Source organism: Chinchilla lanigera, unplaced genomic scaffold (assembly GCF_000276665.1).
Source record: "Chinchilla lanigera isolate Chin_1 unplaced genomic scaffold, ChiLan1.0 scaffold00015, whole genome shotgun sequence".
In the NCBI taxonomy this organism is placed as follows: Eukaryota; Metazoa; Chordata; class Mammalia; order Rodentia; family Chinchillidae; genus Chinchilla; species Chinchilla lanigera.
The window spans coordinates 1396773-1414531 of record NW_004955416.1 but is presented as its reverse complement, the minus strand read 5'-3'; the positions used below and the strand labels follow the sequence as shown (position 1 = coordinate 1414531).

General features: G+C 40.9%; 1 protein-coding gene across 3 annotated transcripts in view; it reads right to left on the bottom strand.

Moving 5' to 3' along the window:
* Positions 1-17759, bottom strand: part of Fmn1 (formin 1) — a 408229-nt gene that overhangs the window by 359494 nt on the left and 30976 nt on the right. Inside the window, exons 3-4 of one of the 3 annotated variants that reach the window (XM_005381170.1) lie at positions 10512-11525; positions 9528-9956 (exon numbers count right to left, since the gene is read on the bottom strand). In XM_005381170.1, coding sequence (XP_005381227.1) covers positions 9528-9956; positions 10512-11394 — 1312 coding nt within the window. In that variant the 5' untranslated portion in view covers positions 11395-11525. Of the gene's footprint in view, positions 1-9527; positions 11526-17759 lie in introns of all 3 variants that reach the window. The other 2 variants (XM_005381172.1, XM_005381169.1) reach the window with 2 other exon arrangements.

The window sequence follows — 17759 nt, the reverse complement described above, 5'->3', positions numbered from 1 at the left end:
TGGCTTAAAAACCAGAAGCAAATGTAGTAGCTTTAAGAAAGAGAAAACCACATAGAATAACTCAATATAAACTATTATTCATAGCATCATTTCATCACTGGAAAATAGTCCAAAAAAGAGAGTTATTAAAAATCCCTTTGCCCCATGAGCCAACACTAACCTTTAATTATAATAAAGATAATATTTTCTAGTTCTTTATGAAGCAATTTCATTGACATTATTTCATTTAATTCTCAAAAGAACCCTATGAATCCCATGTTATTCTTTCTAGCACTGGTAGTCAGGGGGGTACTAACAAGTGCAGAAGCAGTATTTTGTTGGCTCTACCAAGTTTGATGCTGTCATCCCGCATATCAATTTTTCCTGAATCTTCCCCAAGTCATGTGTGCACATGGATGCAATTCACCCCCTCATCTCCACTGTCCTCTTTTGTTCTGGCTGCTTAGGATGCCACTCCGTACTGCCAAAACCGGCACCAGGGAAGTTACTGTCAAAGATGCCTGAGATCCACTGCTGAAGGCACAACTGCTTGCCTCTGACTTCTCCTTGGGAAAAGGTAAAACCTAGTTCACTCTACTGTATCACACCCTGTCAGGCTGCTCCAAAAGCACCTGGAATAGGAACTCCCTAACCATAGTTTGTACATTCCATGATGCAAACTCTGCCTTCAAAGTCTTAGAGAAATTTTAGTCAACATTACTTTTTAAATTTTGACACTAGTTTCTGTGGGTGTTGTTCTGTTTGGTTTGGTTTGTTGTTTTCTCACCCTCTCTCCCATGGATGCAAGCATAAGTCTACATAGCTGAGTTGGTGGAAGATCTGAGGAACATGCACAATGCTATTTTCAGAGCTGTCTCTCCCCACTGAAGCTGGTGCTCTCTGATGCTCCTCAGCTCCCTGCCTTCTTTAGGATGGGTTCTGTCCTGTCATGATTCCCTGGCCACTCAAGCGAAAGACTCTTGACAGGCCCAACCATCTAATTATCCAGACATGCCCAGACAGCTCTGAATCCTGGGAGAATACAGCTGAGGTTCAAGCTGCACATATTATTTACTCGGCACAATTCCTCTAGGCTAACCTGGAAATCAACAGTGTCAATCAGTCACAGGTGATTTTTGAGCTCTTTCTCCAAATACATAACACAAACTCAAAACTTTAACTTAGATTTGAAACAAAACATCATATTTTAAGAAAAACATGTGGAAGTGAGGTAGAATAGAAAAAAATAAAGCTAGATAGAAAGGAGACCAGGAAAATTATAATTTAAAAACTGTACTTTTAAGAAATCTTCAGCTTGAGGATCCAATCAAAGTTAAACAAGGTTGCACTGCCCTTTTCACCCCTGAGCCTATTTTTCTTCCAGATTCCTCACTTCTAAATTCCAAACAGTCTTAATGATACATAAATTATGAATTTGGCCCATCTTTTTCTTCCAACACTACAGATCCATAAATTACAAAGACTTACATCCTCAAAGAAACAGTGCTACTAACTGGGTACCATGTTTACAAACTACAAACACATGCAAACAGTTTGCATTTTAATCTAATTGATAAAGTTGGGGTTAGTTTACTAATGATGAAACTGATTTAAGAAGACAAACACTAGGTAAATGACAAATAATTCAAAGAAGTTAACATCCCAGGTCATCTGTCTTGAGGATACCCCCAGACCACACAAACACCCCAACCCCAGTCCATGGTGCATCTCACCCATGAGCACCCACACACATTTCTGACTGTGAAATTCTGTGATTATCCTTTAAAAATCTGCCTGTTCCTCACACTGACACACCCTGAAATTCTTTTTCTGTGACATGAATCAAGAGCATACTTGTTATGGCTTGGGTATAGATGTCCCCCTAAAGTCTCATGTGGTCACAGGTGGGGATTTTTCAGAGGTGCTGAATCCAGGGTATATGATGCTGGGATTAAGGGTGTGTGATTACAAAATCAGTCCACTGATTGGTTTGGCATGCCCTAATCCTGGAAGCCTGGATACAATATTAGGGACAGAAGTAAACTGTCTTTTCCCTTGCTTGCTTGCTTTGCTCTCTTCTGCTTACCATGAACTGGTTCTCCTCTGTGATGCCCCACAGCAACGCCATCCTGCCTTGAAGCCAACCACTTATGGACTAAAACCTCTACAAACTGTGAGCTAAATAACCTTTGCTCCCTTAACTTGTGGGTGTTGGGTATTTGGTCCCAGCAACAAGAAAAGTCACTAAGATACTACTTAACAGTCTGAGTCAAAGTCCCCATCTCCCCTTTGGGGGACTTCTCAGACTTCATTTGGTGACAAAACCTGTATTATCTAACTTTACCACTGTACAGTGAATGAAACTCACATAAATTACAAAAATCAAAATTGCAACATTAGAAAGCCTCGCCCACATGCTAGTATAAAGGTGTGACTTTTGTTAGGCTCCTTCTCCCCAGTGATGCCTCCTAGAGGTTCCAAAACATCCCAGGGTCTGGGGCTTACAACTCTTGGTAACTGCACACCTTGGGTTGACAACAGCCTCTTCAAGACCCTCAGCCTGGGGATTTTCTTTCTTTCTGTCCCCAGGGAAGGTTCTGCTGATCCTAAACAGCTCTTCCACACTGCAGACTGCTTAGTTTCTGATAATAAGCTTCCTCCCTTCCCTTAGGCCAACCTCCTTCTCACAGTAAGAATTACTCCTAGGAGCATAAGGTATGTTTGTACACATATTTTGGCTCAGTCTTCCTCTCTCATGGTACTTATTCTTCAGTTATTCAGTCTCTCCTATGGCCCAACATCCTTGAAGGACCCTACAAATCCATCTGCATTGGATAACTTCCCTGGACTCCAATGTTTATCTAGTTACAAGTTCTTTCCTATAAGCCTCTAAATCAGTAATGTCGAACTTGTACAGACGAGTGCCCAAACTGCAACCCCACACCCACTTCCTATCACCAAGTGCCAACACTGCAATCAAACCTGAATATGGAGGTTTCAGTTTAGAAAAAAAACAAATCTTACATTGGCATTTTTTTGTCTTAAAAGAAAAATAAACATCACACATACTATAGGTTCACCCCACTGCTTTAGACTCTACATAAAGCATCAAGTTCAACACACTGGAAAAATCCATGACTATGAGAAAAACTCCTGGAACCATAACGAGAGTGAAGAAACTCTAGAATCTCTAATAAGAGCCTGAGTAGCCGGGATATGCAGAGAAACTCTAAGCAGATAGAGTGGCCCGATATCTCAGTCCAGGAGCCAAAAGTATGGATAGCATATGGGTTGATTTCCGTTTAAGAATTATCTAACAGAAGTTACTATCCATGTAAGTAAGCAGAAAGTAAATAATGTAAGACAGTGGAAAAAGTTCCCTGATAACAGATATCACGAGGAAGAGGGTGAGCCCAAGAGACCAAGGAAAGGCCAAGAGTGGAGGCTACTGACTGCAAAAAGCACTCTACCAGACAAACCCATGAGGAGTAAGACAAAAAATATACTTTCAATACTCAGTACTTTTGCTTTGTCGATTGGATGAAATGCTTGTAATCCAATTACAGTCTCAAGTTTGTTTTCTTTTCTCCAACTAATGATGCTATGACCCAGAAGGACTGAGTTATGTAAATAAATATGTCCAATAAAACTTTCTTCAAATTTTACTATTTTTGAAAAAATGATTTTCTCTTTTGTATTATTCAGGGGTTATTGCTTTGTATCGTGATGTTAATTCTGCCATTTGTCTCCATTTTTGGAATTACTTTAGATGGCTGTGTACCGCCTAAGACCATAGATTGCCACTTCCATTTAAAATCTTGTCCTCTGAAGCCAAGACTAGAAAGAGACAAATGAGAAATAATTTCATAGAAGATGCTAACCTCAAAGCACAGTAATCTTAAACTGGGGAAAAATTTCACATACATAGGCCTGATTTGGAAATATCAGATCTTTGCCACAGACCTGGGCTTTGAAACACATTTTCCATTGAAAAACATAAAGAGAGAAATAATAATTTATTCTATATGGAAACTGACCTCAAAATACAAATTGTTCATTGGTAAAGTTTATTTCATATTTCATATGCTAAATATGCTTAATTTCAGACAACTTGGTCACATATTTTAACACTTTGTATTTTTTAAAAAGTAAGCAGGCACAATTTATGCCAATCATTACTAAATATTATGTCTTTATTTTTTTTGAAACCAGATAAATTTTTTTCCAAATCCATGAACTGAAAAGTGAATCACAAGGTCTTCTAATTCATTTACTTCTTTTATGTATGAACTTTTAAAAATAGAAATGAAAGTTAATCTAATTAAATTTTGGGGTAGAAAGTCACATGAAAATAAGTGAAACACTAGAATATTCATTTAGTATCAAAACAAACATATGTTCAGTAATAAAACATATGCTACACAAACACACACTCTTCGTTATTCCATTGCTCACCAGAAACTCAATTCTGTCTTTCCACATTCAACCACTCATAAATTTGGGGTTGGGGTATACACCGACTAATTCCACCACTTTGTCACTTACTCATGTTCAGTTTCTCACGATCTACTCACAGACAGATCATTCTACTGACATAGCTCCCTCCAAGGGAACGAGGGGCAAGGCCTAGATCATTTACATTATTTACTCTCCCTTCTGCTCTCCAGATCTGCTCTCAACCCTTCCAGGGCTGCAGGCCCTAGAAGACTGATTTCAAAGACTACAGCCAGCATGTTGGTTCCCTACCCCTCAGCCCTCGGCTTGGGTCAGTTAGAGGAGACACAGGCAGACAATCACAGGACAGGTTGGCCAGGACATTTATACCTGCAGTTGCCTTGCTGCTGCACTGTTCCTCTGCTTCTGCTTAAGAGTCCTCTCCATTCATCTGCTCTCTCTGGGCTCCAGTGACCACTTCTTCCTTTCTCCTCCAGGCCTCAGGTGTCTGTCAGGACTCTACTGAACCCGGGAGCCATTCTGAGTTGCTTTCTTTTGTTGGTGTCTGGATTTGTTCTATCCTCATCTAGGCCTACTACTGAAGTATTCCTTTTTGGGTGCTGCTACCTTTCCCTTTGTGACAATTCACATTCACATTCACAATGCTGAGTTTCTTGACTCATTAAAAATCACACAGAAAATACAGGAAAGTGTGGTTTAGTTATAATTCTACCCCTACCCTGAACATACGTACATATAACCACTCCAAAACCATGAAAGTGATATATGGATCACATCCAGAGAAACAAGGTCAAAATAGGTGACGTAAAAATTGAATGCTGTCTCCCAATGCTTCTGCATTCTTTCCCTTCACTTCATTCTCCACTTCTCCCTTCAGTGAGGATTGTTGACAGCCTAGCCAGTCTTTTCCACAGCTGTATCCATGATGTGCAAACCCACATTAAACATAGATATTCATATTCGGGTAGAAATGACACTTGCTTCATAAAAATTGAAAGAATTCTATATATTACTTTACAATGATGGATATGTCTAGATCAATAACTCAAACAGCCTCATAATATTACAGAGCACAAATGTACAATAATTTATTTAACCATTTCTCTAGTGATGAACACTCAATTCTTTCCCAGCATTTTCAAACAATGTTGCAGTGAACATCCACATGCATGTGTCCTTATTGGTACACATATTCATGTAACCAAATTCCTAAAAATGAGATCACTAAGTCGGTTTTCTATAGTTTCAATCAGGATCCATTGATGGTTTCTGTCGATTTAATTTCTATATATCATTTTATATACAGGGTGTAATATAAGGTACACAGTTTTTGAAACCCTTTTCCCCACTTAATAATTACAGACATTTTTCAATGTACGACATACTTTATGAAGTAATCCAAATGGTTGCATATATCCATTAATATTGCAAATTCAATTTTATGTGTATTGCATCTGTCAATATTCACATGGGAAGGATTTATATCTACTCCCCACTCCCCATAATGTGTGCACAGGTACAAATCAAAGCTTTGCCCAAAGCACAAGATATAATAAAATCTTTTGTACAAATGCCTCTCAACTCTTAATCAGCTGGCATTAATTACATTTTTTGATGAGCACAAGAATTGATCAAATGATTCTCAATTTAAGAACAATGCCTAAGGCATATGCTTCCATCATTGCTTCAATGACTTCCATCAAAGGAAAAAGATCATAAGATTGCTGGGCATTTCCTGAGTATGGTGAGCCAACTGTCATGTGAATTTTGTGGAATGAAAAGGGTTTATTTTAGATCAAAGGTAAATGAAAGCAAGCAAACCAGAAAGGAATCCTTGCACCCCATCCCAAGGACACTACTATACAGGTTAGCATAATTACAATTACTTCAATTTCCAGTGCATATCATATTTCACAAAGGCTTGGGTACATGCGACAACCACCCTCATCACCAAAATATTATAAAACCAATTTGGTGGTTGGCAGTGGGAGGAATTATGGGAAGAAAAATCTGGTTATCATCCAATAGTATAATCTCTGATCATTCTGCCATCAGATAAGAAATTCTCTGTGTGCTTCATGGACTGAGGTATGAAAATTATAAATCAAATAGAATATGGATTAATAGCTTTTATGATACCTTCCTGCTACTTCCTGCACAGATGGTAATGCTATTGGTGTTAACTGTCTAGTCTTATGAGAAGGAAAGGTAGATTTCACTCTTTCCTGGGAGTTACTACTTGTCTGTAACACTAGAGGCTTCCAACTGGAAACGGATGCTTATTTTTGCCAGAGTTAATCTCTTATTTGATCAGTTAATGAGAGCTTTCAGCAATCTTACTCACGTTACCTCAGTAAAATACCAAGGTGTTTTTTCCACAGGAAATAAATGCCCACAGGCCATCAACTCAATCTGTTTAATAGCAAATATGGGAGAAGGGTGGGAGCATTCAGACAAAGGGCCACTTTGCAGTGATGGTAAAAGAGTTACACTGTCCTGGCAGCTGATAGTAACTAAGGCAGTGGTGGCAAACCTGTGGCACATGTGCCACAGCGGGCACCCAGAGCCCTCTGTCAGCATGCGAGCCAAACTGCCCCAACACTCCGAATGCAAACTTCCACCTTTCAATAAAAATCTGTACGTGTCACTGAAAGCTCTGTTATTGTGCTTTTCTTTTAAGACAAAAGATGTTAATGTGTGAGTTTTTTTTTTTTTCTGAATGAAACCCTCAGTGTTCAGGTTTAGTTGCAGCGTTAGGACTCTGATAAATAAGTGGTTTTGGGGTTGCAGTTTTGGCACTCGGCCCCAAAAGGTTCGTCATCACTGGTCTACAGTATCTGCTGGTATTGAAAGGGAGGAGAACTGCAGGAGGGACAAAGGTCGCTAAAAGCAGGAAATTCCACCTGTCTGATATCACCAGTTGTAGAAAGAGACTGAAGGATCTAACATGAAAAGCACTCATGGCCACAGGAGTACAGAGAGAAAAGGAAACGAGAACATATGCTACAGATCAAAGATCCCATCTGGAAAGTTTCTTCTTTCTTCACTGTCTTAGAAAAAGGCCAAAAAAAAAAAAGAGATAGTGTGTGGGTGTCCCAGAGAAAGGGCCCGGCACAAGACCAGAGCCAGAACGAAAGGTCTTTCTGACTCCTACTCCCCTCCCCCTTCCCAACCCCCTCTCTTTGTATGCACAAGAGCGCAGTAAGGCTCTCTAGCACAGAAATCCTATGATTTTAAAGACTGGCTCCTGAAACTTCTCCTAAGATTGCAGGGAAGACTGGGGCCAAAAAGTGAAGGGAATAATAACGGGTAATTGTACTGAGGGGCCAAAGCAAAGTGAACCATTCCCTCAACTTGAGCTTCACAGGGTTCGTGGTGATTTACCAACAGAAACTGAATGTGCTTGCGTGACCACAATTAATGGAGCATACGATGCAGCTTTTATAATATTTTTATATAGGAACAGACAATGATACAATTGTAAGTCAAGGAAGAAAAATTTTTTATACATTAATGTATTTAATGCACAATTTCAGGATGAGGGGCATATGCAGTCCTAGAATTTGTTATGATTTCTAAAAAGAACCCTTGGAGCTGAGTGTAGTATTGTATGCCTATAATCCTAGCAGTTTGAGAGGCTGCGGCAGGAGGATCACAAGTTTGAGTTCAGCCTGGGCAACTTAGTGAGACCCTAAAATAAGTAGAAAGAGTTGGGGTTTAACTCTGCAGAGTTTTGCCAAGTTTTGCCAAGTTTCCAGAACCCACAGTGAGGAAGTATTTTCATCTACTGCTTTGTGATTAATGACATAAAATCTACAACTTTAGCAGTTTCCTAGTGAGGCAGGTAGGTTATGTTATGAAAACAGCAAGTCTTACCAAACTAAGGCTGATTATAAAAATAAGAATGAAAATTATTTACCACGTTTTAGAAGAACCACTCTTTAGACCAATGATTTAGACAAACGTATTCTAAATGAACAGAAAGTTTTTAAAACTCCTGTTTCCTACATAGATAATTTTTATCTCAAAATTGCATATGAATTTTCTCTAACCTGTAAGAGACCATATATCATCTTACAAGCTATTCCCTAGACAGACATTGACCATCTGCTGGTGAAGGATTGCTGAACAAGAACATTACCTACACAACGGCATTAAAAAACCCTAAGCACCTGGCCACATTGGCTTGAAAAATACAGTGAATACAAGAATGGTACTCCTTGTTGAACTTGCAAAATTACTTTCATGTAAAATTTTAAATTCCATTAAGGATATGAGTCTTATGGGTTCTTTAACACTGTCTCCATAAGAAATAATTTTACCAGAGCTACAGTAATAAACCTGTAAGTAAAACCTAACTTTAGAATAGACAGTTACTTCATACTTGTTTGGGAGAACTAAACAGAAAACAGTGAAAAAACAAAATCAGACTCAAGTTTCTTAAAATTAGACTGACTTCCTTATGGTAAAAATATTTTTTTTATAAAATAATGGCATTTATAGACCAGGGATATAGCTCAGCTGCACAGCACCTGCCTGGCAAGCATGAGGTCCTAAGTTCAATTCCTGGCACCAAAAAAAAAAAAAAAAAAAAAAAATGGCACTTATAAAGGGGATTAGAACAAACAAGAACCTGTGACTGCAGACAGAAGAGCAAAAGCACAGTGAAGTTTGGGGTTTCTTCTTGGAGAATCTCTACATGATTCCAGCAGCACAAATAGTAAAGTTTAGGTTGAGGAGCCAGGGAACTCCCTGCCAGCTCCCGTCTACTTAGTCCCTGTGTTAATTAACCGTGGTGGAAACTCTAGAGTATGCCAAAATAAATGAATAAATAAACAGATCAACAAACAGACCGGACAGCATTTATAAAGTATTGCTTCTGGAAACAACTATACCTCTTAGCATCTAAGTCAACACCATCTTCACCATCTCCATAACGCCCTGTACAACTCCTACTTTTTCTGCTACCAGGTGAACTAATAGGTCTAGGAATTCCATTCCATTGCTAATTTCCCAGTCTCTGAACAGCGCAAGCAGCCTGGTAGTTCCTGAGTCACCCAAAGACAGCTTAAACATCTTAAACAAGCACTAACCTGGAGGTGCCTGCTGCTGAGGCTGAGCTGTGGTCTTCCCTGGCCCTAAGCTCTTTTCCGAAGTTTCCCCAGGTACCAAGTGAGGTTGGCCTGCTGTGAGGGAGGCCGCGCTGGCTCCTTTGGTCTCCGTGACCTCTGCAGAAGATGGTGGCTCCAATGTGTCAGGAGAGGAGGACTCAGAGAAGATACTGCTCTGTCTACCAGGAGAGTCATTAACAGCAGCTTCCCTCTCGCTGGGCAGTGGAGGGATCGGGAGGATCCTGTGATGCTGCTGAGGGCTGGGACACCTTGGATAGAGAGGCGAGGGAGCAGGTGGTGGCTGCTGGTGTCGCGGCTGCTGGGATGAATTATTAAATCCCATACCGGGAGCCACTGGTACTGAGGGCGACGGCCTCCTCTCATCACCTCTGCAGTGTGAGGAGTCAGGACCTGTAGTGCAGGGCAGATCCAGAAACAAGGATTTGTGGCCCCTTTGGGGCACCCCAGCCTTCCTCTTGCTTCTGGTTTCTGGGAGGCTATGGGTGGCCCTTGTATTGAGGGGGACACCCAGCCTCTTCCCCTGGGTGGCCCCATCTAACTTCTCACTCTCAATCACCTTCAGGAGGACCTTGTTCACAGCCCTGTCAGTGCTGGCTGACAAGCTAGAAACAGAGGCGCTTTCTCTGGCTGGTAACTGCGACGACCTGGCCCCTTGCTGCTTCTTGCTCTGCCACCTGGAACCATGAGCCCCAGCCTCAGCTCCTGGCAGGGTGAGCAAGTCCACCTTGCAGATAAATTCAGCTTTGACCTCTGGGTACACAGCAATCTTTTCCTCACCCTCAGGAGGCACATTAACTACTCTTTGCACCTGAGTGGACAGATCCTGGACCTTGGCCACCACTTTGGAAATAGGTCTCTTCCTGCAGGTCCGCTCAGCCAACTTCCCCAGGCCACCCCTCTGTGCTTCTGGATGCTTCTTAGCATCCTCCTGACTTTCAGGCAAACCTGTGTGCTGATGCTCCAGCCTGTGAGGCTTCCTGGGTAGAACTCGAACACCATCATCTCCTGCTTCTGTGGAGCTGCTTCGAGGGGGTAGTGCTCCTTTTCCAAGCCCAGTGTTCCCTGAAGCCATCCCAGAGCTCGCAAAGCCAAGGTCTGCATCTGGTGTCCTGGGGATATCTGCAGGGCAGCTTTCTCTCCTCTGCAGGGAACATGTAAGCACCCCATTTGGAACCAAGTTTCCTCTTTCCTCTAGGAGCCGAAGATTGAGCCGAGCTCCAGAAGGAGGAAGGCAATTGCTGGGACAGATCTGGTCCTTTCCCATCTGAGGAGTGGATTGCTGGCGTCCACGCCCTTTCCTTCTTGTTCTCTTCTGCACCTCAATGCTCTCTCTTCTTCCTTCAAACCTCCGGGGCTTTTTGTTCCCGTGGGTGCTCCTTTGAGTGAGAGGACCCGCAGAGGGCTCCCTCCACCAATTACCAGCACTCTGGGAACAGCTGTCCTCAGGAGCCACACTCACAGACAGCTCCAGCAGCTTCCCCTCCTGGTTCCCCATGGAAATGCCCAGGATGTGGTCTGAGCTCCGCAGATTGGCCAGCAGTCTCTCCCTCTCTGCTGTGAGTTTGTACAGCTCAGTTAGAATGTCTTTCGTGGTAGTCGGCTTGAAAAATATGTCGCCTGGAAGTTCATTCAGCTGCTGGCTGAGGCTGATGGTGTCTGACCCCTCCCTGACTTGGTAGCAGTTATGAAAACCTTTATTGGATCTGTCTAGAATTACGGTGCCCTTGTATGAAAATCCTCTGACTTCCCCCCTTGGAAGATAGAAGCTGATGTAGCAGAGTTCAGTAATGGGCTTACGCAATTGAAGGGTGCAGTGAGTGCCTTCCATTATGCCTACCTAATTATTCATGCCTTGGAGATGCCGGTCTGTGGTCAGGCTTCCCAGGCTCCAGTGGTGAGGCATGTGATGGTGACTACGCAGAGAAGGCAGCTGACAGTCATCTCCAGCGATGAGCCTGCCTGTTAGAGGAACAGGGGAAGAAAGCAGCTGTTCTAACAGAGTGCATAAATCATACACCAGTTTACATCAAAGTATAACCACGGCTTGTCCTTCCTCTCTAGCTGACTTCAACCAACTCAAGGCATCAGCCAACAGCCAGCTCTGCCCTCTTCCCTGCTCCCACTTCACCCCTGGCCAGCAGAGCCTTCCTACAACTCAGAGTTGGGGACAAGTCACCTCTTCCCCATGGGGACTCACCCTGCAGCTTGGATCAGGTCTCTCAACCTTGCTAGGCGACAGTTTACAATCTGCTCTGAAACAGCTATCAGCCTTCCCAGAAATCCTGAGGAAGTGGGCTGGGAGATCCTTAGAAAGCCTAGCTGTTCAAATACCTCATGTTTGGAAGATTACTTTGGAAAGATGAGTCAACCCTTTGTACCCTTCGCAAAGCACCTTCTAAGATTTAAGATTCAGTATCCTTTCAACTTAAAGCACAGCGGTGGAAAGAAAGGTTTTAGACTACAACCATAAAGTTAAAGTGAAAACTTAAATTCACAAATTTAAAATTTAAATAAGTAACTCAGGAAGATGTTTAACCAAGCTCTGTTAGGTTTGGTTTTGGTTTGATTTTTGTACTGTTCTCTTTTTTCTACTTTCTTGCCTGTTTGCAGCCAAGTGGAATAACAGAGAAAAATACTTTTGGCACACATGGGTTTTTAATGAGTTCACCAGAGAGGTGGTTGAAATGTTCCACACTCAGTGAAGGTAGCTGCTTGCTCATGTGATTCAAGGGGATCTCAGAAATGTCTACCTATACACATAACATGAGGCTTAAAATTCTGTATTACAATACTTCATTTCTTAAATTCTTCAAATCTTCTTCACTTAAAATAAAGCCCCCTGGGAATGGTAACAGAATAACAGAATAACCATCTGTTAATCACTGTTATCATTAGTGAGTTCATCTCAGATTTTTTTCTACATAGTTGTAAGTAAGAAAAAGTTACATAAAAGTACAATTTTTTGTTTGCTTTTTGTCCTTTTGAGACAGGGTCTCACTATGCAGTTCAAGCTGGCCTTGAGCTCACTTTGTAGCCCAGGCAGGTCTCAAACTCACAACGATTCTCCTGCCTCAGCCTCCCAAGTGCTGGGATTACACGCATGGGCCACATTTTGAACGGAGAAAAATTTTGAATTAGGAATTCCTTGATGGAGACAGATGAAACTAAAAATGATAAAATGACAGTTTAAAAAAAACAAGTCAACATCTGGTCAACCCAGAGATACCAAGAGGGTTCAGAGTTTATAAAATTTCAAGTAGGAATAATACTGCATTTTCTAAAAGCCTCCTTGCTAAGAGAGAGAATTCTTAAATTTTGAATATATTCTGACATACACCTCCATTTTGTTTTCTCATTCTATTTTTCTAATTTTGCTTATTTGATTGTTTGTTTTGAGACAGTATCTCAGTATGTTGCCCAGAACTGCTTCAAACTCAAAATACTGCCAGCCTCCTATCTGGCTGGGATTATAAGCCTGCACCATCACACCCAGCTTTTCTCTAACATTTGTTAGAGAAACGGTTAGAAGAACATGAAGAGGAGACACACAGAAGAGATCAGAAACGAGCACAGGCCTTGATTTCCCTTCATATGTATAAGAGACTATTCTAATCCAGTTGATCATGAGTTTAAATCCTCTCCAAGATGCTTATTCTTGATACATCCTAAAGATATTCATGTAGGTATCTTGGTGTAGGTATTTGATAATCATTGGTACAAACTCTCTGGATATATCCAAGAACTCACTTGAAAGTTGGTCTTTTGTTATGTGATTTACAGAAATCAGGTATAAAAGTAACAAAAGAGCTGTCAGTATCTACCATGTACGATCCTGACCATTTAGGATCAAGAGTTCAATTTATGAATTCTCAGGAAAGCTGAATGGAAGCAACAGATGTGCATTCTGAATTGTGGCAAGACAGGATGCCCTCCGCTATCCTTGAGCATCACTCTCCCCTACCTACTTTTACCTCCTTAATTTCCCTGGATTAGGGAAGTGTGTGATGTGGGGAGAAAAGCTGAGTAAGCATTGTTCAGAATCTGTTTGAAGTAGCAATATAAAGCATATGCCATAATTTCAAACAGGAAACAATTGTTCTAAAAACCTGTTCCCTAAGAGGGAATTCTCGTATATGAAGTATATATACACATACATGTTCACCTTGTTATCTCATTTAATCAGCACATCATTATTTTACAGATGAGGAAACTGAAATTAAGAGATGTCAAGCAACTTGTCTAAGATGACAGGGCTCAGAAGAGGCAAGTTTGGAAGTTGGGTCTGTCTCACTCCATTGCTTCACAGGTGATGTTACTCCTCATCTCATCTCCTGTGTTCTATTGATGAACTGATTTTCCAGGCAAGTTGAACAGGAAAGTTCCTTTATTTTGTTTACCTGGTGTCACATAATTTATCTCACAGTATCTCATATCTTGCTACTTAAAACATTCATTGGATAGCTTCTGAATGTCTGACTGGATAAAGTATTGCTCCCTAAGTTTATCCCTTAAACAATAAGGCTTAGGAAATGGTACTAAAATTCACTGAGTCTGGAAGTAAAAACTGTAATTGTCAAGTAGAAGCCAATGAAGACTCTGGAGTTAGAAATTAAGGAGAAGAGGCCTCTTATAAAGTTCAGGCCCTTTGTGAGACTGCAGACCTGTGGTCCTTTATCAGAGCATTAAACAATTTTTTCCAAGTCTTGGTTTTATTAATGGAGAAAAAGTCATAGTACTCTATATATCAGTCACAGTTGGGAAACTCAAGCCAAGGTTTAAGAAATTCTGATGTTGTATTTTATAGCAATAAACCCATAATACAAAGTATGAAGCTACTATTATGAAAAAAAAAAAAACTTCAGAGTATTGCCTTAGCCACCCAGAAACTTTTTTTTTTTTTTGGTTTTTCTCCGATACCGGGAACCAAACTCACGACCTTGCACTTGCCAGGCAGGCACTTTTGCCGCTGAGCTAAATCCCCAGCCCCAGAAACTTTAATTTAGAATTCTCTTACCATATTTGTGGTACCTGTGCCTGCAGCCAAGGAGGAAACTTAGTTCACTAGTCCAACTTCTTGTCATGTACATTGTTCTGTCTCTAAAGTCTAACTCCAAAATTTTTCAATCAGTCTCAGCCAGCTGAGATCAGAACCAACATCTTGGAGGTCAGTGTTATATTATCAGTGGCTCAAAGCTTCCATAACATAAAGAAGCCTCTCTTCCTCCTGCTTTTTTTGTTTGTTTGTTTGTTTGTTTTTCTCCGGTACCGGGAACTGAACTCACGACCTTGCGCTTGCCAGGCAGACGCTTTGTCACTGAGCTAAATCCCCAGCCCTTCCTCCTGCTCTTGATAGTACCAGGAGTGACATGCAAAGAAATATGAAGAAACATTTTTCAAATTCTTTTATGCCCCTATTCTTTTCCATAGTTAGAAATTATTTTTATCAAACTGCTAGTACACACCTTCACTATCACCAATGAATTTTTAGAGCTGCCTCCAGAGCATGGAATAATTAAATTCCTCTCTCGTCAGTCAAGGAAAGACTGTCAGAATTCAGCTATCAGCCTGCTTCTCCTGACATCTCTGCCAATGTCTGCATCTGGATATATGGCCCTCAGGCACTCTCTCCCTTCTGAATTCCTGACCTGTAAGGAACCAGAAATTGTAATCTCTAAATTTCCAACATATTAGCTGAAAATATTATTTAATGTCATTTGCTAAATTGACTATGAAAAGAAAACCTCCCTATTGGGAGAAGAAAAAAAATGAATCTCAAAAACAAATGAATTTCAACCTCAAGCCTGTAGGAGCCATCTAGGAAAGCTTTAGGGCAGGGTGAGTTTTTGCTGCAGTGCTGAATCACCACTCATTTCCATCTAAACACCAGAGGGAAATGATGTGAAAGCCTTAGAGGAAAAAAGCAAAGTAACTAGGAAAGCAACGTGGAATGGGTTAAACACACCAGCACTACCATTGCATGCTGAGTTCACAGGGCTGCTCCAGGTAGCATTTCCACATTGTGCTTTGGCTCCAGTGCACCAGCTCCACAGGACACACACATAAAATTATACACCTTAATTTCATCTGTGAAATGACCTCCTCTGCTTGTGCCCAACCTAAATCACTTTGTTTCCTGGGAGTCTTCATGTCTTCAATTTCCTCTCACAAACTCAGGCTGACATTCTCTCCACAGCAACACTACTGGGGTGATTTATTCCCTGATCCCTTTTCCCCCTAAGCAAGAAGATTATCCAAAATGGAAATATCTGCTGTGGCTCTAATAGTGGGAAATGATTGCCTTTCAGTAGATGTTATCACGTGTTCATAACATATTTCATAAGTGCCTAAAATAAGACCTCAGAATTAGCTGCAGTTCTGTCTGCTGGCTGTACGTTTCCTAACTGACTCTGGCCCTGAATGGCCAATACAAAGCTTTCTCTGCTCAGTCAGGGCACAGTCAATCCCTAGACTCCATCAAGCCCAGTAGTGCTGCGATAGACTACCCGTAACTCATATTTTTGAACCATAAGTTCTCTATTTGTCCACTCATATTCATGCTTTATCCTCTGACATCATTCTAAGGATCAGGAGACTGACTTTTATAGACTCGATCAACATATTCCTTGCTATCTGTCATCTACTGCATTTTACCATTGGGAGACAATAGTAGCAGACTGCAGGACAGAGTAGAAGAGAAGTGAGGATCTCTGTTTCCTGGTTGCCTCCCTCTTGGACTCTGGTTTGCTGCAGGTGAGCCCTTTGATAACTACCACAGCTCTTCTTGGGTAGCCCCTCCAGCAGCAGCTACTTTCTCTGGGTACCTGTTACTGGTCACTCCCCTCACTTACACCGTATGAGATGGCTTTGAAGTTTGTCTCTGTTGTGGTTAGAACAAGTTAGTGCCTGCCTGTCTCCTTTCCATCCATCCCCTGGGATGAAGCACAGAGCTGTTGTTTTTCAAATAGGAGACATTAAACACAAAGGAAGGTCTATAATAGCTTTCTAAATCTTCTTCCTTCCTTCCTTAAAGAATTTTTTTCTTCAAGGAACTTGAACATGGATCTAGTTTTAGTCTTTGGCATGTGGCAAGCCAGTTTTTCCAGCTCCATTTATTAAAGAGGCTACCTTTCTTCCAGTGCTTGTGTTTGGGCCCTTTGTCAAGGATAAGGTGGCTGAGTGCATTTGAAGTGTATTTATTTCTGCATCTTATAGTCTGTTGCATTGATTCTCAGATCTGTTTCTTTTTGCCAGTACCATGCTGTTTTTACAGTAGCTCTGTAGTATAATTTCACACCGGGGATTGTGATGCTCCCTGCCCTGCCTTTGTTGCTTAGAATTGTTTTTGTTATTGTAGGTCTCATCTGGTTCCACTTGAATTTTAGGATTGTTTTCTCTAGCTCTGTGAGGTACACTAATGGTATTTTGATTGGGATTGCATTAAATCTATATAACAACTTTGGGACTATTGGCGTTTTTACTATTTTGGTTCTCCCTACCCAAGAGGAAAGGAAATCTTTCCATTTTCTGATATTCTCTTTGATCTCCTTTTTTCAGAGTAATGATGAATGCATAAAAAATGTGGGTCTTTTTTATACAATGGAGTAATACTCAGCCATAAAGAAAGATAAATTTGAAACACAGCTAAATGGATGGACCTTGAGACCATACTCTTCAGCGAAATAAATTGGACACACATGTGTAGATATCACATTGTCTCTCTTGTGTAAGAAACTGAGTGTAAATAAGAACCAAAATATATGATAGATATTTGTGAAATAGGAAGAAATTTTTCAGAAGGGAAGGGGAACTGGGCAAGTGCAGAAGCAAAAGAAAAAAAATGAGAAAAAAAGGATGAAATGGAAACCAAGCTTTGTAAATAAGGAGGGCAAGAGGGGTTGAAGGGAGGGGAGGGGAATGTGAAAAAAAAAGAGGAACTAAGATATATCATGTGTAAGTGAAAGTTTCCTATGATGAGTATGGTCATTACGTATATCTAAATTGTACCAATGAAATAATAAAAAATAAGTTAAGAGATGTGGTAAAGAAAAGAACTTCAACACTGTATGAGTAGGAATATGAAAAATAACAAAATCACTACAATACAAAACAGAAAGAGACCAAGTATATAAGATAACACAGAAAACCCAGAAGAGTTCAAAAAAAGGAAAGACTATACCAAATTAATCTTTCAGG